The 21,042-nt window shown below is 40.9% G+C and overlaps 1 protein-coding gene across 4 annotated transcripts; it reads right to left on the bottom strand.

Annotated features, from left to right (window-relative positions):
• Positions 1-28: 28 nt before the first annotated feature.
• Positions 29-20,518, bottom strand: PRKAR1A (protein kinase cAMP-dependent type I regulatory subunit alpha). Of its 4 annotated transcripts, none has more exons than XM_034789267.1 (12): positions 20,361-20,518; positions 18,386-18,453; positions 17,360-17,541; positions 10,284-10,457; positions 9,391-9,482; positions 9,068-9,129; positions 8,464-8,510; positions 7,368-7,526; positions 5,881-5,941; positions 5,233-5,354; positions 4,287-4,368; positions 29-2,474 (listed from the first exon to the last, which is right to left on the bottom strand). In XM_034789267.1, the coding sequence occupies exons 3-12, from the start codon at positions 17,534-17,536 to the stop codon at positions 2,302-2,304; spliced, it is 1,149 nt and encodes a 382-aa protein (XP_034645158.1). In that variant the 5' UTR covers positions 17,537-17,541; positions 18,386-18,453; positions 20,361-20,518; the 3' UTR covers positions 29-2,301. The 4 variants fall into 4 exon arrangements, with proteins under 4 accessions (XP_034645158.1, XP_034645160.1, XP_034645159.1 ...); XM_034789269.1 differs by having other exon boundaries at positions 17,360-17,538; XM_034789268.1 differs by having other exon boundaries at positions 18,386-18,456; positions 20,361-20,499.
• Positions 20,519-21,042: the final 524 nt, after the last annotated feature.

Raw genomic sequence — 21,042 nt, 5'->3', positions numbered from 1 at the left:
GGAAAAAAAGACAGATTGCATTTAAGAATTTAAATCATTTTTATTGCTTTACCTGCCATTAGGACAATCTATAACAAAAGGAATAATAATATATTAGCACATACAGTACATCAGACTTATATAGTCAGATAACAATACAAAAATGGTCCTCTGGTTGACTATAGCTCTCTAGGGCAGTAGACTTCATAAATTTGCTAAAGGTGACCTAGCAAGAGATTACTTCTAAAGCCCTGAATGTTAGCTAAGGCAAACTATGCCAAAATTGTGGGTTCAAACATATTTAAATTGCACACAAAGGTAAAGCTATAACTGTGATTAATATTTAACTCAGACTTAGCTGGTTTATCTTAATCTTGTAGGTAAAACTACAAAAGGGAGTAAACAGCAAGCTAAAAAGATGCAATAGTGAAACTTGATTAGAAAGCCTTATATAAAAAAATGTGCATTTTTTTGTGGAGTTCTAACTAGTTTACATAGGTGGTTTTGTTTTTTTGGTGCTTCAACAAGGATCAAATCAAGCTTCAAAGTAACTAAAGTATATGAAGAAAAAACCTAGTTAGACCGAAAACTGAAGAAAACAGTTTTAGAAAACTAGTTTTGTTTACTCCTGTAGAGCACTGATAGAAATCCTCCACTCAAAGATCTTCTGAAAAACAAATAGTTCACACAATGTAAGCATTTTACAATTAATCCAATCACAGGGAATTTGTGGACTCTGATATATCCCTAAAACCGCAAAGACCTGATACCCTCAACTTTGTATTTATGTCTGATGAGCAGACATTTTTAAAATGTCTACCAGCCTGGAAACTAGTCTACCATGTCCAATTACCTCAGAAAGGAAAAAAGAAGGGATCCATCATTAGAAACAGTTGCATAATGAATACAAAAATGCTTGCTGTCACTCCCAAATACAACCCTACTCTAGTTTATATAAATTACAGTTTAAAGGAAGCCTTAAGTTGCCTACATTATTGAACTGTGGAATTCAGTCAAATTTGTTGGGTAATATTGGTATGCACAGAATAATACAACACAAAGCTGGTAAATACTGAAATACATTTAAGACTCAGCAACAGGTTCCAAAAATATGTAAAATATTTTCTCACGTGAATCTGAAAAGCTGGGCAGGAAACAGAAGACGCAGTATGTGTGTTCAGACTAACTTTAAAATGAAAACTAAAAAGGTAAAATAACTTCTGGTTGGTTTAAAAATATATATATACTTAAAACAATAGAGTAGCAGAAATAACCAGAACATTCACTTTTTCTGCCTCACATTCTCCCCAGCATCCCCATTCATCTCATTGGGCTAGCTGCTCCACCCTGCATCTGATGCTGGTTGTGAACAGACAAAATAGTTTCCCGGGTACCAAGGAGTTAACTGAGCAAAGAACCTTTTGAAGGACAGAGTCAACTGTGAAATAAGTAGCAAGCAAAAGTTACAGGGCAAAACAATGTACGCTTCCAATTCCTGCACTGCATCCGGAGCACAAACTTCTATTTGGCACTAGCTGGGTCGTTGTACAATTCTTGTGCCAGTCTAAGGACAAGTGACTGAAGTGTTTAACCCAAAGTTTTGCTATGGTTATGAACAGGTATGATCTAGAGGGGTGAATCCACAGCTGACAACAAGACAGGCAAAGATCAGTTGCAGTGAGAGTCAGGGAACTAAGTAATATCGGCAGCAGTTGACCAGAACTATAAACCTTAAAAGCTTTTACATGAAACCTGACAGAACATAACCAAGCAATCCTGAACCAGTAGACAAGGGTACAGAGCGACTGCTAGCTTCCAACTGTGGCTGTACTAGCAGCGGATGCCTCAGGATTGAACTGAGGATTACAGTACCCAGAAAATTTAAATCTACAGAAGCTCAATTATAAGGGCAGTTCTCTTTTGAAAAGAAATACAGTAGATTAGGACCACAGGCTAAAAATATGAACAATTTGGAAAGTATCTGTAAAAAAAAATATTTTCCACTGTTACATCCTTACTCTATGGCAATTGGCTGGGTGCCAGGAGAGCTCTTCACCCACAAGCAAGGCAGCAATGGCCCAACTCGGACACTAGACATTGCATAGAGAGAAGCAGTAACAGCAAAAGTCTCCATAGACCTCTGTCTATTTAACGGGCTAGAGCGAGCACAGAACTAATGCTCTAAAATAAAAACGATGCTTTGATAAAGCAATTTTTCTTTAAACAGACAGGAAGCTGCAAATGCCAGTGGCCGTGTGGCTCTGCACAAGGGAATAAAGCAGTCTGCATTCGTGAAGCATGTATCTGAGAGGGAGCAAAATTTCAGACAGACAGGGATACAAAGCTGTTGTACTGCTGGATGTTTCGTTTGAGAATATCCGAGCACGGACCCAGGACACGCTCAAATCGGGGTCGGTCAAGCTTTACACATTTCAACGGGCCACGAGCAACGACTGTGGCAGCACGAGGACGGTTCATCAATAGAGCTATTTCACCTGGGACGACAGAAAGGGAGAACACGGTTAAAAGAACTGTAGCTACCACACTATTTAAAACGGCTACAAGAGTGCAGAGAAGAAAACGCCGGGTTTTTAGCACTGATCAGAAAGATCCGTGAATAGAGTTGTATTAAATATGAAATCAGTTTAGAAACCATTCAAGGGATTGTCAAGTCGGCTGCTTCAAGAATAGTGTCTATAAAATTAGACTTGTATTCGAAAAAAATGGGGGATATTCTGGGGTGTTCAGGACAGTTTGCTGCACTGTCTTTTTGTACCGGTTTCACTATTCATAGGAGGTCCGAGTCATTTTTCTAGTGAATGAATGGTTAACAAAAAAGTAACCATTTGCAGTAATGCACCTGCATAGTTATTAACATGTAGAAATGACTGTTTATTTATCTTATCAATACATAAAGATTGTAGAACCTGGTATCAAAGGACATCTTTTTAACGTAAAAACGAACAAAGCACCATTTGAATACAAACAGCTCTGAAATCTATAACTACTAATTTGAGAGAGAACAGTTCCCTTAGTTTAGATATGCTTTGGCAGTGGGGTAATGGAGATCCCGTATCGGGAAACCTCTAGCTTCCCATTTAAGAAAAAATAGAAAGTCAAAAGGCTGTGTCTCAAAAACCTGTTACAGTTGTTAAGTACCACCACAATTACCTATCACACACCCTAAATACCTAGAACAGAGACATGTTCAACTTGGCAGTTCTATTTCCATCCGAATATTCTGTACCTATATGCAGCAACAGTAACCCCTACAAATACTACCGTGACGAGTTTGAGGAAATAGACATTTTTCCCCGGATTACTCTGCATATACTCAACCCCAATGGTTTTTTGATAGTAAGTTGCACTTCCAGTTTCATGCATCTGCCTGAGGACCCTGCAATTACTACTCCTCTGCATGTTCTTCAGGCTCTCCAAGAGGCTAAATGCTGATTAAAGTACTAGCAAAGCTGAAAAACGGAATAGGCCATAGGTAGGCTTCTTCTCTCCCTCTCCCTTCCTTTTGTGCAGGCCTGTGCACTTTTGGCATTGCTCTGAAGCCATTCCAAGATATATTTCTTTAAACCTCAGCAGAGGAGTTAAAAATAAAGCAAACACGGACACAACTCAAAACTATTTACACTATTTAAAGAGGGCTGGACCCAAAAAAAAAAAAAAAAAAAAAAAAGTCAGTCAACATATTAAAAAACCAAAACAAAAAACCCCACAATCAAGTTAGTGTCCCTTCAAAAAGCAAAGGGATTTACAGTTAAGAACATCCAATTTTACATTACCCTCAAAATATACATTTCTTTATATTTTAAGACTATATTTCGTCACAACCTTAACAGATGCAACATATAAACATTAAAGCCCTTCTGAAGAAAATGTGTATGTACATGAAAGACTTCATTTGAAACAATTTACATAGTTTTCCATAAATCAATAAATGTTATATTCTACCCAACTAAATATTTTCCTTTGCTATCAATGTATCAATTTTTAAGCTAAAAATACAGAGGCTAAAGAGGTCTTCATAATGGAAGATGGTTGAGACCTTGGAACTAAAGGAGATGGTACCACCTTTCCACAATACAGGGGCTGCTGAGCTTTTAGTCATTTACATGGTACTCAAAAGGATTATCACAGTGTAGTTAATCAAAACAAATATTCTCAAACAATTGACAAATAACCAAACCCATCCTGCTACTACCACCCTCTTAACCCACAGTAAGAGATATCACACAGCTATGGAGACACACAATGACAACAGTGCAGCCAGTTACACCTGCAGCAATGTAACTCACCAAAATAATCAGAAGGCGCCAGTCTTCCCACTTCAACAAATTCTTCATTCTCCGACCTCCGCTGCAATACTGCAGCTGTGCCCTTTAATAAGTCAGTTATTAGTAAAAGGAGTTTGCCAATATCATTTGAAACATCTTAACTTCCACAAGAACTCAGCTTCATTGCAGTGTGTCATACAGGAAGTGTCTTATCCATTAAAAGCCCCATTACACACTTCCACGTATATTTCACTATCCATTCATATTAAAACAAAGGTCCTCTGGGTCTCTCCTTTAAATCCCCTTAGGATGGTACTTCCATGCATCTTAGAATTCCTACTGACTTCTTTGTTATTTTACAGGCATCTTATAATTTGATTAGCAGGAAACACTCAAGAGATAATGGAACCAATAACAAACATTACTAGCCATCTCCTGTTCTATTCTTCTGTATTCAAAAAAATTAGGGAAATAGTGCAGGTCTGGGAGGGTGATACTATGGATTATCAAGACAACTTAAAAAATAGGTGATTAGAAATATTGTGGTTCATCTATTATGAAACTAGCAAGGCAGTTTCTGGAGATGCTTGCTTATCTAGAGACGCACTATAGCATGTACCCGCACTATAGCACCTACCCGAACACCTACAGCTACTTTCAGGTATAGGACCAGAACAGTTTTACACCCTAGACATCCTCTTTTGGTGGGTTTCCAATTCCCTTGGCTAACAGGTACTTGAGTGGGTTGATTTACGGGCTAGACCAGCTACCTCACTCTCTTGGAAGTGCTATTTGTAAAAACAGCAAAGCAAGTTTACATTCACCTTGCCTGGGCACCCAAAAGTGTAAGTTTGAGTCACATCATTCTCAGAATTTTACAGACACAAGGAGAATAAAATAAACTCCTAGAACCCGGTGTTTCGTTTTGTGTAACTCACCATACTAAGCAGAAGTAACATTCACTCACCTCTAAGATAATAAAGAACTCATCTCCTGGTTCTCCCTGCACCACAATTTTCTGTCCATCCTCAAATTGTACCGGTTCCAAGGCATCAGCTACAGTGAGACGCTCCCACTTGTCCAGAGATTCTAAACAAAGTCAACAGTCCAAGTCTTTTAGTATGCATCATGCAGTATCTGTTCCCATGCTCAAAACATTACTCTCTCTCTGGTAATACCCATTTGTAAAAATCAAGACCTTAATAATAATGATCTTAGGCTACGGCTACACTAGAGAACTTAGAGCAGCTATACTAGAAAGCTGCTGTAAGACAATGGGAGAGAACTCTCCTCTCGACCTAAATAATCCACTCCAACAGCAGCAGCAGTTTTGTAGGCAAGAGAAGTTCTTCCGCTGACATAACACTGTCCACACCGGCACTTAGCCTGGTGAAACTTACGTAGCTTGGGGGAGGGGGAGGGCTTATTTACACCCCTGAGCAATATAAGTTACACCGACATAAGTGTAGTGTAGACATTGCTTTAGGATTATGCAAAAAAAGCAGCACACACGGAACTGGTTTTAACAGATTACCACTAAAGATGGGTAACTGGGTATCCACCTCATTACAATCCGCCATTACATCCAAGTTTAAAGTGAAACCTTCTCACTCACCCAATATAGATACTTTACTAAGGAATTCTTCATACATCTTTCTCTTTCTCAATGTACTGCCCTGTAAAAAAAAAAAAAAAAAAAAAATATCCAGACAATCACCAAGATAAGCTTTTATTTTCTACTCCTATTTTGTAGTAGTTTTAAAGTTAAAGATAAGCCACAAAAAAGGCCACACAATTCAACAAGACTTAATACACCTCTACCCAGATATAACGCGACCCGACAGAACAGGAATTCAGATACAACGCGGTAAAGCAGCACTCCGGGGGGGCAGGGCTGCGCGCTCTGGTGGATCAAATCAAGTTCGATAGAACGCGGTTTCACCTATAACACGGTAAGATTTTTTGGGCTCCTGAGCACAGCGTTATATTGGGGTAGAGGTGTATATTCTGTTTTAAGAGACCAAAATTTGCTAAGTGTCAGTGCCTTCAAATCTCTGACTTTGGTGAGATCCGAGTGCTCAGCACCTCTCAGAAGGCACTCAGGCAAAGGCTTGCACAATATATTGTCCCTAAATGCTTTTTTTTTTTTAAAAAGTATTCTACTTGTAATGAACTTTGAAAAGCGTTATAGATTTGCCCATATCCATTATGATCAATGTTTTACATAATTTATAGGCCAATACTGCAACCTTTACTCATGGGAGTAATAATGCTGGAGTTTAAGGACTACTGGCAGGAGTAAGGATTGCTGGATCAGCCTCATGTTTATTCTAGGCTGTATAACTATTATACGTGGTTGACTGTAGTCGCTTAGGACTATTTAAACACAGACCAGCAAAGTGGCAGGCTAAGACAGAGTAGGAGAATTAAAGTCCAACAAGAGCAATCACACTGTTATAGCAGATTGATTATTATGGTATCTGTGCTGATATTTAAAACACTGCATTTGTAATTTAAGATTTGTCTTGGTCTAACAAGACACTCAAAATCTCTCTCTCCTCTTCTTGCCAGACGCACACAAAATCTGTGTGAATGACAGCATGGTTACTAGTCATGACCTAAGGGTACGTCTTCACTACCCGCCGTATCGGCAGGTAGCAATCAATTTATCTGGGATCGATATATATCGCGTCTTAACGAGATGCGATATATCGATCCCTGAACGCGCTCACCGTCGACTCCAGAACTCCACCAGAGCGAGTGGCGGTAGCGCAGTCAATGGGGGAGCCGCGGCCATCAATCCCACGCCATCTGGACCCCAGGTAATTCGATCCAAGATACTTCGACTTCAGCTTCGCTATTCGCGTAGCTGAAGTTGCTTATCTTGGATCGACCCCCCCGCCAGTGTAGACCAGCCCTAAGAAAGTTTCTTTTTATCCAAGATACGAGTCCCTCTGCAGTCCAACGCAGACAGAGGGTCTAGTGACCAGGAGTAACTGGAATGATCACTCAAGGTCACAAAAAGACATTTCTGTTTAGTAAATATGCTACCTTGAATTAACTGCACAACCCATACGTTCAAAACAAAACAAAAAAACTTGCCATAAGGATTCTTCTATAGCTGTCTCTGTCAATACCCCACAATTTCACATTTGTTTTTGCTTTGACAGTTGCTGCTCTGGGTGTTCCATAAATCAGGGCAAGTTCTCCAAAGCTGCCACCTTCACCAACGTTGGTTGCCCACTCGTTGTTCACGTATACCTGAAAGGAAATACATATTGGTCAACAAGGGCAAACAACTGGCCACAAAGATACTTTAAAATTTCCTCTTATTCTGTGCTATATTTTTAGACTATATTACACAGGGAAATATTCTAGTTTAGATCACTCCTGAAAGACCGGAGATTTAATCATGAATTTGGCACCATGTACTGAGATTTCAAAGACTTTGGGGGAAAGAACTGTCTTTGTATGTACTATCACAATACTTCTTCGTAGGTATGTTCCATTTTTCATCCAAGGATTTGTGAACTTAAGTCTCAGAACTTGATAGACCTGTGAAGTATTAACTCAATTTTACAGCTTGGGAAACAGAGAAAAGATCACAAGAGGTTATGGCAAAAATTGGATAAAACCCAGGTCTGTCTTTACTAGTCCTGTGCCTCAACTACAGGAGTTAGTCAATAGGTGAGCCAGATGCTTTTGAATGGACTGCAAAAGCCTATTTACTTATTATCAGCATTATTGTTATTTTTGTCTCTGGAGTCTGGACCTTGACTATACCTTGACCAAGAAAGTTGGATCTTGACAATAAATAAATAAATCATTGATTACCCCGGTAATACTCCCTCTCCCTTTGTTTCTGTGCTGATACAGCATGAAACATTTTGTCAGCATTCAAACTGTTCATTTGGAGTCACACAATATAGGATGACCATGTTCTGCGCAGTTGGGCAGTCACATCCACAGGAGCGGCTCAAAAGGAGCAAAGAGTAACAGACAAAATAAGCTTTCTTGAGAAGGATCCTGTTCTAAAGGAATATCCCGAAAGAACGGATAACAGAACAGTTCGGCCAGAGAAAAAATAAGTTCTCGTTTCCACACAAAGAATGGCCTCAAGATGTTACCAGTATTTCTGCAAGGGATAGATACATTTGCAGTTAATACAATTAAAATCTCAGCCATTATTAAAGCTTACATCCATTTCTCCTTGATCGACAACGTAGAAGTTATCTCCTTCATCACCTAAAGGGGAAAAAAAAAAAAAAAAAAGATACAAAATTCAGTTAAAAAAACTGTAAAGTGATTCGTGTTTTATAAAAATGGCAGAGGAATATTAAAAAGGCACTTTGGGGGTTTATCCGTTAACCCTCAGTACCAGGCCTGCCAGAAGATGCCTCAATAGGGCTAAAAAAAAAAAAAAAATGTGCATTGCCTATTTTATTCTGGAAAAGTGTGTCACCACAGGCACATTTCCTCATCCTACCTGAGGAAGGGACACCTGCTGTTGTGAAAGAGAGCAGCAGCCTTACCTCTCCCCAGTAAATTCACCCAGTATACTCTAGAACCATCAGAAGAGTTTAAGCTGCTGATACAGACAGGGACTACCTGCAGTGGCTCCACTCTCCTTTCCCCCCTCCCCACCCCCAACCCCAACGCAAGTTGTGGTTCACGTAAAAAGCAAGCAAGGTCTACCAACAAGCGTTCTTACAGCCGTAAGAGCAGAACAACAAACCCATAGATCCAGAATCTTCTCACAACCTACAAATTGTTTAGTTATCAATGCAAGCATTGTCACTTACCTTGCTGGATCACAGTCTCGCCTGCAATGTAGGTGACTGGAAACATAGCATCAAAGATGTCACTGGAAGAGATTTTTCAAAGTTATCATTAGTTTGGTTGCCTGTTCTATGCACAGGTGTTAGTACTGACATTTGAGAGAGATTCTTCAGGATCTCTCCAGTTGTTGATGTGGCTGGACTGACTGATCCCATAAAGCTGTTCAGTTTCGCATGTTGTGATTTGTTTAGAATGTTTGTTCTTTAAAACACTAAAAGCTTTAAAAAAGCGACAGTGAAATCATACTGATAGCAAAGCAGAGCCAAATTAAGAGATTAGCTCCTACCTTCTTTCGTTATCATCAAGATGGGCAAACAGCACATTCTTCTCAATTGCTTTTGCCAAAGCAGCCATAGTCTTGTAATCTTTAGGAATAACCTAGAGCATAATCAAAACCAAAGCAACTCTGATTACAAATGTTGAAGAAAAAAAATCTTTGCAGTTAGTTGGCCAACTAAATGAATCCAATTACTGCAATAAAACAACATTAGCCAACATTTTGTATGGCCCCATTTTTTCTTTCAAGTGCTGTAGAAAAAGGAAAAGCTTGTCAATTTTTTTTTTTTTTTTTTTTTTTAAAAGATCTGTTTGAGTCAGTATAAAGAGAATAGCATACGTGATCTCTTAAGGTTAACGATATAATTCCATGCTGAAGTTTGCAATTTCTCCCAGACACCAAGGATCTGTTTTGACCTGGGTTTGCTCAAAACAAGTAGTAATATACCCATAAAAGATGGAAGAAATCTGCTCCACCAGAATGGTGCACTGTACTGAAATTCTGCCAGAAACGAGAAACAAGAGGAAACATAGCCAAAGATTTTATGGAGTGAGACAGCGGAACCAGGATGTAGTTTGTCCAGAAGTAGGAATGGCTCAAGTGAAACCAAAGCCTTGTTACCGTGCATCACAGGCTACAACCCAGAGTAAACAACATGCATGGCTCAGCATGACTGCTTTGTAGCCCTACCATGTGGGTTAGCAAGGCCACACCAGCTGGGTACTATCCAGAAATCATGCACAAAGCTGCAGTGGTTTGGTATGCATTTATGTAACGTCACTGAGGCAACAAACAGGGCTTTTCACAGAGGACAGCAATATGGCCCCTGGATAACAGAGAGGCCTAGATATGACCAAAGCTGAGATTTGCATGGGTTTGGGAATGGTTAAAGTGTAGGTCACCTTTCTAACATATGATGCAGCATCCTCTTCTGTGTAGACTTCTGCACTGATGGCCCCACGTCTTCTTCGGCCCTTCACCACAGGGTTCATAGGTGGAGGAGGAGAGATTTCATCCTCACGCGAGTCTGAGCGTGACCCAGATTTCTGTTGAATCAACAACTGTTTTGCTTCCTCCTAAACAGGAAGGAGATGTTTCCGTGTCACATAATCCAAGGGTAAAAATGTAGTTACATATCATATTCCAGTTCAGTCTGCCAACATAAGAGATTCCTCTCTACTATTAATCTCATACTACGGCAGCTGGGAAGATACTTCTATAACAGTACTGCTGCTTTAAAACACAGCAGCCTAACAGACACAAGAGTCATTCAAAATCTATTTCCCTTATTAAAATAAACTGGCACTTTCACCCCATTCTTATGACGTAACCAACACACAATGGAGGAACTCGGCTTTTTAAGTGCTGCTGCTTGCATAGGATGTATTCAACAAGTGAGCCCAGTAGTTTTTCCCTGGACTGAGGTTTTTTTTTTGCTTTCGAAGACAGAAGAGCAGTTACCCAGAAAACCATGTTACAGAAGCAGCTAGAAAACAAGGTCAAGTCATTGACCAAGTTGGTATTTAATAACCTTAGGTTATTTTAACAGAAACATAAATGAGTTATTGGGTGGATGTTAGTGTTCATAAATCCAGCCATTGGTTTACATTCCAAGCAACAGATTTGTTAGCTTTTTTTTAATAAAAGAGTTATATATTTTCCATACTGATCACTTGTCAAGTTGAATGAGTGAGAGATTCACCAGACTATTAGAACTGAAATAAAGTTAAATCTAGCTAGTCAGTCACCCAGACTACTGGTTCCTCTATATGTAGATAAATCTCTGCATTAAGCATCTTCGCATAACTATCATCTTCATATGACTTTGTATTATGCCTCTTCATATAACCTTGTATTAAGTCTTTCCATATAACACCTCTATTTTCATACAAAGTTGTATCAAGTCCTTTGATATAGGAACTCTGCATCAAATCCTTATATATAAACTTTCTATTGAGCCTTGGTATAATGTTATAGTCCCCGAGGATAGTTAAGGTAGAAGAAAAATGTCTTTTCGCTAGGAGTAGAATAAGATCTCCCTACTTTTAATCAATTGCCCTGTTGAATGAATGAGGTATGAATGAGCAAGGCATGGAAGACAAGCACCTCCAGACAGCTGCAACAGTGGGAGAGGGGATGGAAGCCAGATTCAAGAATAATAGAACTTGTCAAGTGAGCTCATTAAAGAAGATCAGACATATTGAGGGTCTTGGGAGTTAGAAGGGAGCACCTTCTTTTGAAAACACCCTCTTTGAAAATAAATGTGGCAGCCTTAAGACAACACCCAGAAGGAAGCGCCAAGGATGACCAACTGACACAGATTTTGCATCTGGTATAGATTTGCATGAGAGGGCAGCTGCTATAAATGTGAAGTGTCTTGTAGAGGATCCCGGGTCTCGTCTTGTCAACATCGGAGCATTGATCCGGATCAACAGAAGCCCAGCTCCACCTCTCCCCCATCTAACTCACCTGGCCAGTGAAGTTAAGGGGAGCAACTAGTTGGTAACAAGACGGAGTGTGTGTGTGCGCAATATATATCATATGCATAAGATACAGTGTTGATTGATACATGTATTACCAATAAATGTGACGCTTTGCCTTATCCTCCCTGAAAAGATCCTGTGTAGTACTTTAAGTATAACATATATGCACTGAAGAAGTTGACTCAGGGTATGTCTACACTGCAAGTAGGAGGCGCTATTCCTAGTGCAGGCAGACAGACTTCCACTAGCTCAGCTCAAGCTAGCGCACCAAAAATAGCAGTGTGGACATTGCCGCACTGGCAGTGGCTCAGGCTAGCTGAGAGCGTCCACGCCTGCCTGATGCCCTGGATCTCCACTCACGTGGCTGGCTCAAGCCAACACCAGTGCTGCAATAATCACACTGCTAGCTGCAGTGTAGACAATGAATTAAGTAGCAGATTTGATATTGCTAGAACCAGAAGTGGTACCAAACTATTTAAAATCATGACAGCTTCAGCTAAGTTTTCCAAGCATTTTGGTATAGGACTTTGGGATAAGACCTTAAAAACTGAGGAACCATCTGCTGTGCCTGGATCCCAGGGCACTTTTAATTGCAGGCTCTGATCCAACGTCCTTGACCGAACTCTCCCCTCCCATGTACCGCCGGGCAGAGTTCTGCTTGGCTGCCATCCTCCACTCCGGATATACATGCAATGACACTTAAATGCTATGTATAACCAGAGTGCTTTGGAAAGAAAAATCAGATAAACATTACAGCGACTTTACATTTTATGCTTCTTTGCTGGCCAAAGAAACTCCACTGGTCTGCTTAGTCAGTTTCCTCCATGAGAAGCAGGAAGTGAATGAAATAATGTGTGATGTTTCAAAGAGCTGCGGGATATTTAAACTTATTTCTTTCTATTTTTAGGGAAGAGTCCATTACACTCAGGTTTTGTTAAAAATAGTTCAATAACATAAGGGTTGGGTTTAAAACTACAGTATTTGACAGCATCCTTTATATGGCATATATAATGACAACATCTGCAAACATTCACTCAATTTCCACAGCCCACTTCCAAGGATACTCATACAATTTAAACACAACTTTCTATGTATATTCTGAGTATGTGTATCTATTTATCTGTGACACAAGGTCCACTCTGTTTGTTCCAATACTATAGACATATCAGGAGGAACACAACTTGAAGTCCAGTAAATTTAAGAGTTAGGAGTACTGAAAGTATAAATTACCCTTCCAAATCTTGTCATTCAACACTCATATTCTCTTTTTTAAAAATATGATTTCTCTCCCATGTGAAAGGTCCAAACAATAGGGTAACTGACTTATGATACAGGGGACACAGTGAAACTAACTATACACTAAATGCTTTCAAATTTACTAAATAAAACTGAAGAGGTAGAAATGTATCTTGCTAAATTACTCTCTTTCAGCGATCAAAGATGTTATACCAGACAGAAGTAGTATTTTAATTAGCATCCCTTTTATAGTTTCAGGTGTTAAGTCATTTATATCAGCTGAGACGTTTAGGCTACTGTAGAGCAGAAAGCCACTGTACTAGGCCCTGTACAAACTTAGTAAATGGCAGTCCTTGCCCCAGAGAGTTTACAATCTAATCACAATTTGTGATAATAGGTCATAAAAACTCCACTTTTCCTCCTCAGTTTATAAAGGCTATATATTGCAGCTAGATATTGGACAGAAACGTTTTGCATGGGGACTGGCAAGAGAATAACCATATAATTACTGGGATGTCACATTCCTCAAAAAAAAAAAAAAAAAAAAAGAAGACAATTTTATCAGTGAAGGCAACTTATGCATTAAGCCTGTATTAAGGTGTCATTTGCTGACTTGGACCCTGATCTTGCAAGTTGCTCTGACAGCTTCCAGGACTGGGGTCTTAACTGTTCACACCATCAGTTCACACAAAAAATGATGGCATTAGAGTCAATTTAGAACATTTTACTGTTGACAGTCAAGCAAAGAACATTTAACAGTTAATTTAAAAAAAAATTGTTACATGACCAAATATCTAGAAATTGTAATACAAGTCTGTATAATGTGTACATTATAAAAAAAAAATTATATATACACACACAGTATTCTGAAGTAGAGTTCTATCTAGGAACAAAACTAACATTTTTAAATCAGCCATTATAGGAAGTACTCTTTCAGTTTCAGAACTATCGGACTGCACAGTTAGATATTTTAAATACTTCTGAACCCAAACCTCATTAAGTGACTCAGTAGTCTCCTTTGCTTCTGTGCAATCTGTACTTCTAATGGATGCCAGCAAATCAGCATGCCACTCTAGACATCTGGGAAAAAAGTTAGCATTTGATGGCTTAATGCTAAACAAGGAATGTTAAAGATCTCCTCTAAATCCACAACAGCAAGGTGAATTTAAGGGAAATAACCTCATTGTGCCCGTGTTTTGTACATAAGTCACTCACTGTGTCAAGTGCCCTGTAATTCCTAAGCATGGGAGAGTGTGAGCATGGCACAGCACAGGGGAACAGGACAATTACAAAAACAATTTTATTACAGTTATATATTGACAGTATTTTTTTTAAAAAGTGTACTTCTCCCCATGGACAGTTATGCCCATTTTTTAACAATTACCTAATGGACTGTAATAGTGACCTTTGCATTATCTACACAAAGTTTCTACAGCTCATAAGCCAGAGTATGAGGCCAGGCACAGCATTGTGTAGCTAGTAACTTATCATTCTTCACTGGTGTTAAGTCAGTCACATGTTTGCAGAGTAGAACACACACAAAAGGTCTTAGTCTGCCACACACAGACCAACTACATGGACATTTTATTTATTTAAATGCTTCATATGGAAGCATTCTTCACCAAATTACTTTTATAGGAGGAAGAAAGGCTTGAATTCCTATAGATAAGATGGACGCAGGAATTTTAAAATAAATTTTATATATATATAAAATAAATAAAGTTTTGACACAGAGTTTTTCAAACAGATGGAAGCTAATTTTTTAAGATGTAAACTAATGAATCATGGTTAGAGATACATCATGTGGAAGAGGTAATCAGAAAATATAGAACTACAGAAAGGAAGAGCTGAACAGTGATCTTTACTTCAGCTATATATTTAGCCTCAATTTTTAAAGTAATGTTTCTTACTAGTATATTTTTTGTCCATATTGCTACAGCAGCCTCTATCTTCCCCCATTTAACAGGGTTACAGGGGTATATCAACAGATAGGTCAAGATGCATCTCTGACAAAATAGAACTTAAGATCCAAAGGCCACATTCCTTCACAAATCTCTTCACTCACCCAGAAGTTGAAGGTGATTAATAATAGTGCTTAGCACTTGTGCTCTTCAGCCACAGATGTCAGAGGACATCCTGTGCTAGACTAAATCTTTGCTGACCTGTTATTTGATAGCTTTTTAGGCGTTATGACACCTGGTTAGACTAAGGCCAAGTTTAGAATCCGTGGGCCCAATGGATGAAACTAGTTAGAGAAGAGTACTTTTTTTGTTTTTTAAATACAAGTCTGCATATAAAAATGGACTTCAAGACAAGCAAAGTGTTTAAATTCATATCATGCTTTCATTTGAGATGAGAGAGATACAGTGATTGCACTAGAATCAGTTAACATTATATATGGCGATTTATCTTTGGTAGTACTAAAGGACCTTTACTGAAATTTACAAAAATCCATTTAGGGGAAAATGTAAATATTGAACTACTATTATTTTCAACCTTCTTACAGGTTTGGACTCAGAGTGAATACAGCTTATTACATTTGAAACAAAAAAACCTTGCGTTATTTCAACATGGACGAATACATACACTTAAGTACAGAGCTAGCAGGACCTGTTGTCTTACTAAAAAGGAATTTGAACTTCTTTTGTCAGGTTAAATATTGCATTCTCTGCATGTTAGCCTACTACACAGAAACATTTGTCTTTTCCCCTTTTACGTCCCAGTAGTTATTCTAGCTATATACTGTGAACTAAATGCAATAAAAGGTAATCATTTTGCAATATTCAAAATAGTTACACTAAAAAGTGTTGAAATGCAGAATTTAGGATCTATTTGTGATTAGAGTAACTCAAACCCCACACTGACAATCAGTGAACTTTACAGGAGTTGGGTAGTTTGCTAAAGGCATTTTATGGAGACCATTCTTGAAGATACAACTACACATTCAGGTTAAAAATGTCGGAAGTTTGACACAAGTTTATCCCAGTTCTTGGCCACAAAACAAGGGATGTTTTTCTTCAGATATTGTGCCCAATAGTAGAGTTTGTATTAAAATCTGCAGCATTCACTGATGGATCCAATAATTAAACAGTGGTCTGCATGATGGAATCATAAGGCAGATGCCACAGTTTGTATGCTGTTTGATCTACGCTATTCGACAGACTGAAGTACAGAAGGGAAAAACTATTAGGAAAAATGAATTAGAATAAGGAGAAAAACATACATATGGATTTACAGAATCCAAATAATGAGAAGAGTGCCTGCAACTGAATAGAACGTGAAGTGACAGCAATAGCCACCACAGTACTTACCAAAGACTATTGGTTTGCAGATGCAGAATATCTGATAGTAACCGGCAACAGAAAAGTACTGGATATAAATATGCTGGTAGAAAAGATCAGTTACACCAAGTTTTGCCCTTAATCACACCTTACATAAAAATGCTACTGTAAAGATGTTCAGATAGAAGAACTAGGTAATGAATTACTCAATGGGGCGAGTCTTAGTTTCAAAAGCGGACACTGGAATGTGAGGATCATATTTACACAGTGTTTTCCATGCACAAGGAGCCCAGAGTATTTCACACAAGGTGTGTGCAAGAATCATTTAGCTCACCTCTGGGACAGAACGTACCAGCCATTTAACAGAAACACTGAGTTCAGGACAGAAAGCAAAGACAAGTTTACCTATCTGAAATATGGGTACAAGTCTCAGTTGAAGTACAAGAGGAAAGTCACCAAATGTTAGTTCTCAATGAACAAGTCTGGCTAGGATTACTATTTTTCCCCCCCTCATCAATATTATATCTACAACTCACTATAGAAAATTAATTAGCCTCAATATAAAAGTTGAATGCCCGTCACTAAAATACTTCAGGGCTGTACATAAAAATAAATTCAATCATTTAGGTCATCATAAATCAGGCCATATGACCCACTATTGACCCCAGTATCAAACTGACAGATGTTATTTTCAGTAGCCAACTTGAATCAGTTTCCTTACTAGTTTCTCTCCCCCCCAAAATCATATGGGCATACTTTTGGTTGCTATAGGGATGCTCTTCACTAGTGAGCAACTGGCATTTAGCTATAGAAAAGACATTTTCTTTTCCAAACAAATACCTTACTTCAGTTTCAAACTTAAACTACTAATAAAAAAAATATTGGTCAAATCTGAATCTCAGTCTTTATTTTAAGTAACTATGAGAGAGACTGTAAATAAATGCATTCTCCTCCCCAGCACCACAGACTTATTTTTACCTTCTCCAATCTTTCAAAATATTCCCTGAGGAATCCCATGGGTCTCTCGGGTCGGACTGTACATAGCTGTACAATGCAGTCCTTCAGAAGCTGCTGGATGTTGTGTTTTTGGACATAGAGTTCGCATTCTCGGAGGCTACGCTCCTCCTCGCTGGTGTTGCTGCTAGAGGCGGCCATTGCTGCTGTTTAAGAAAAAAAAGTTATATGAACTACATGGAGAACTAGGATGATCCAGCTGACATGCTGCCTAGCTATGCTTCATATTAACTTTTGTTGCAGTGATCTTGCTTTAAGAAAACCCCTAACTTACTGCTGGGCTACTAATTAAAATAAATGTTCAATTCCCAAGTCTGTGCTCTGGCCCAGCAATGCAGAGAGGTGATGTACTTGGCATCTAGGAGGAAGTGGGAACCTTGGATTGCTCCACAGAAATTCCCACAGGCCCAACAGGAGCACTCCCCACCCCCGCTCCCCAGCTGAATGAAACTCAGCAACCCTGGCCCCCTGAGCATTCTGAAAGACATGCACTCATGTGGGCATAGGCTGTCAATTATAGCCCAGATTTCCTGCCCCAGTGAAGTCCCTCTCACACCACAGAGGCAAGTTTTAAAAATATTTGAAGTATGGTGACACTTAAGATAACAGCAAAAGTCAGCTCCCTGGTAATTGTAGCCTTTAACAGCTAATAGAAGCCATGGAAATACAGATGTTTGCCCAATGGAGATGGCTCTTTACTTCAAAGTAACTAAAATGGGGTGACATTTAGACTAAAACACTAATTCTGAAGTATGCTCACAGTAATTAGAACTATTCGATTTCAAAACATTACATACAATGCCAGATCTTAATAGGATTTATTAGCAGCATAACTTCCAGTGTGTAAATATTTCCATAAGTGTTACTTTATCCAATTTTTGTTTATGCAAGTTGCTCTCAAAAAAGGTTAACAGAGAAAAGGCTAAAGTAAAAATATGTATAAAAAGGCATTTTCAAAGGTTACATAAAAACACATGTAAAGAAAGTTACCTGGTGCACAGATAGGGACAGCTGTGGATATGTAGAGAATTTATAATGAAGTGTGCTGATCCCAATATCTGCTTTTGGGAGGGAAAAAAAAATTTAGACAAAAAATAAGTTGCACGTTTAATATCTGAACAGTCACTGCAAAAATCCAAGTGCTACAGTCCTATTACACACGTTTTTCCATTGAGGCACGAGATTGACAAACACAGCAATATAGTCAATATAACATTAACTACATTTGAAATGTGCTACTAGAGATTATAGGAGGACTAAAGTTAATTTGGAATAGAACACTTCAAACAGGTTGCATTCTTGTCAGGTATCTCAACAAAAGTAAGTAGAGAAGCAGCTACATTGTAGTGTTTATGCAACACACACGTGGTTTACACTGAGGAAAGGTTGCCTGAAAGTTCTACAGTTACCCCTTTTGTTTTGACAACTTGCATGCTGAAGGTCAATAAGTAGCCTAATTAAATGTCCAAGAGTAACTTTGTGGCTCCATGACAGCCCGCAAATTAGAGTCTATGGAAAAAGCATCATGATGCTGATAGACAGCAAGCATGAGTCGCTAGTGGCTGAAAGAGACGACTGTGAAAAAACAATGCCAATAGAGTACATAGCAAGCAAGCCAGCCCTGTTTTTTCCTTGAACTTTCTACATTTTGTAACAATAAAACGTATTAAAAAAAAGCCACCATACACAATTGCAATGACTTTACTATGAGAACCTAAACAACCCCATACTTCAGGGAGTTACAAATCCTGATCCAAATTTTGGACCTTGATCCCATCTCTAATTTTTAGTTCAATCTCCAGTGCCAAAATTGAAGCCTCTACATGGAACCCTGATGTGAAGAACAACCAGAATATATTCAAACCACAAAATAAGCTCCTCACATGGGGTGAGGGAATCCCCCCAAACAGCAGCTGAAATATTAGCCTCATCCATTTGTGAGGGAGATTCCCTCATTCTGAGATTAGTTTTGGATTTATAAGCAGCAACAGTCTGAAGGAGAAAGATTTAAAAAAGTGAAATTTGAAGTGTCTCATTGAAAATCTTTGCAAAAATCCTTTTCAGAAAGGGGATGGATTTTTAACGTTTTATTGAAGCATCCAATGTAAACCCTGAAAAGCTAAACATTTTCCCATAATACCTTCTCACTTTCAGTGAAAGAAAACTTTGGCAGCTCTGTGGTTTATCGGCTGGGTTCGGTGCGGCACATAAAGGAACCTCCTTTCAAATTACCCCAACTTGGGGTCCCTGCAACTCAGGTGGAAAAAGTAACCCTGCCAAGTCTGATTCCCTGCAGGAGGCAGGGATCCTCTCCCAGGGATCAGATAAGCCAGGATTCCCATTCAGGGGTGCGGGTCAATCAAGTTAAACCTCCTCTTTCTGCACGTGCACGCAGGGGGTGAAGATTCCCCCACCCCACGCAAAACACACATAGCAAAGCTCCCCCAATTCTCATGCTCCCAGACAAGGCCATAACACCATACCTCCGCTATACTGCTCCCAGCCACATCCTCCCGCAGGTCCCCCCCCCAAAAAACAAGGCCCTGCCCAGTGCCCTCCTCCTGGGGGCCCCACCAGTGCCCTGCCCTCCTCCCCCACCTCCTGGGTGCCCCACCACCACCAGTGCCCTCCCCCACTCCGGGCCTTCCTCGCCCCCCCCCCGTCATACCTCCCACCAGTGCTCTTCCCTCCCCCCCACCCCCTAGATCGCCCCCCTTCTCCTCCCCTCCCCCATCAGTGCCCTGCCCTCCCCCGGGGGCTTCCTCGGCCCCAGGCGCCCCGTCCCCCTCCCCCGGGCCTTCCACGCCCCCGCCCCGCGCGGCATCCCCGCCCGCGTCCCGCCTCCTCGCCCCCGGCCCCAGGCCTCCCGCCGCTCCGGACGTGCTCCCCCGGGGGGCCAGCGGCCTCTCCCCGGGGCCTGCTCCCGCCCAGAAGCCTCCCGGGGCGAGGCGGGGCCCGGACTCACCGCGGGGTCCGGGCGGCTCCCTCGGCCTCTCTCAGCCCCGTGCCCCCGACCCGGACTCCGGCCTCGGCGCTGATCTCGGCGGCGGCGGATCCCACCGGAAACCAGCGACCTCAGCCAATCGCCTGCCAACCTGACGTCAATGCGCCTCGCTCTCACTGCGAGCCGTCACCCCGGTAACCTTAAAGGGGACGCGCCGCTCCGTCAGCGTCTGAAAGGAGCCGCCGACACATTCCTCGCCTCCCGCTTAAAGGGACCACGGCGCCCGGTTCTGTCCTCCCCGCTCTGCTCCCTGTGAAAAGGCTCCGCAACCCGCCCCGCCCTCAGGGGTCTGCCTTGCCCAACCGCCTCCTCTCCTTTAAGGAGCGCCCCGCCCCGCCTCGTGCTCCAGTCTGCCTCGGGGTGCTACGGCCCCCCCGCTCCACGGGAAGGGACGTGGTGGGCGGCGCGGGCTGGGGCCGGGCGGGGCACGAGGGCCCCGGATCCGGGCTGGGTACGAGCCCCAAGGGCCATGCACGGGNGCATGGCCGAGCTGGGCACGGGGCCCCGGATCCGGGCTGGGTACGAGCCCCAAGGGCCAGGCACAGGGAATGGGATGTGAAGACCGGGCCTGGACTGGGCTTGGGATGAGGATTGGGGCTGGACACAAGCCCCTGAGATGCTGGGCTGGGGACGAGGGACAGGC

Source organism: Trachemys scripta, chromosome 14, assembly GCF_013100865.1.
Source record: "Trachemys scripta elegans isolate TJP31775 chromosome 14, CAS_Tse_1.0, whole genome shotgun sequence".
NCBI classification, from domain to species: Eukaryota; Metazoa; Chordata; order Testudines; family Emydidae; genus Trachemys; species Trachemys scripta.
This window is presented reverse-complemented; position numbering and strand designations above follow the sequence as displayed.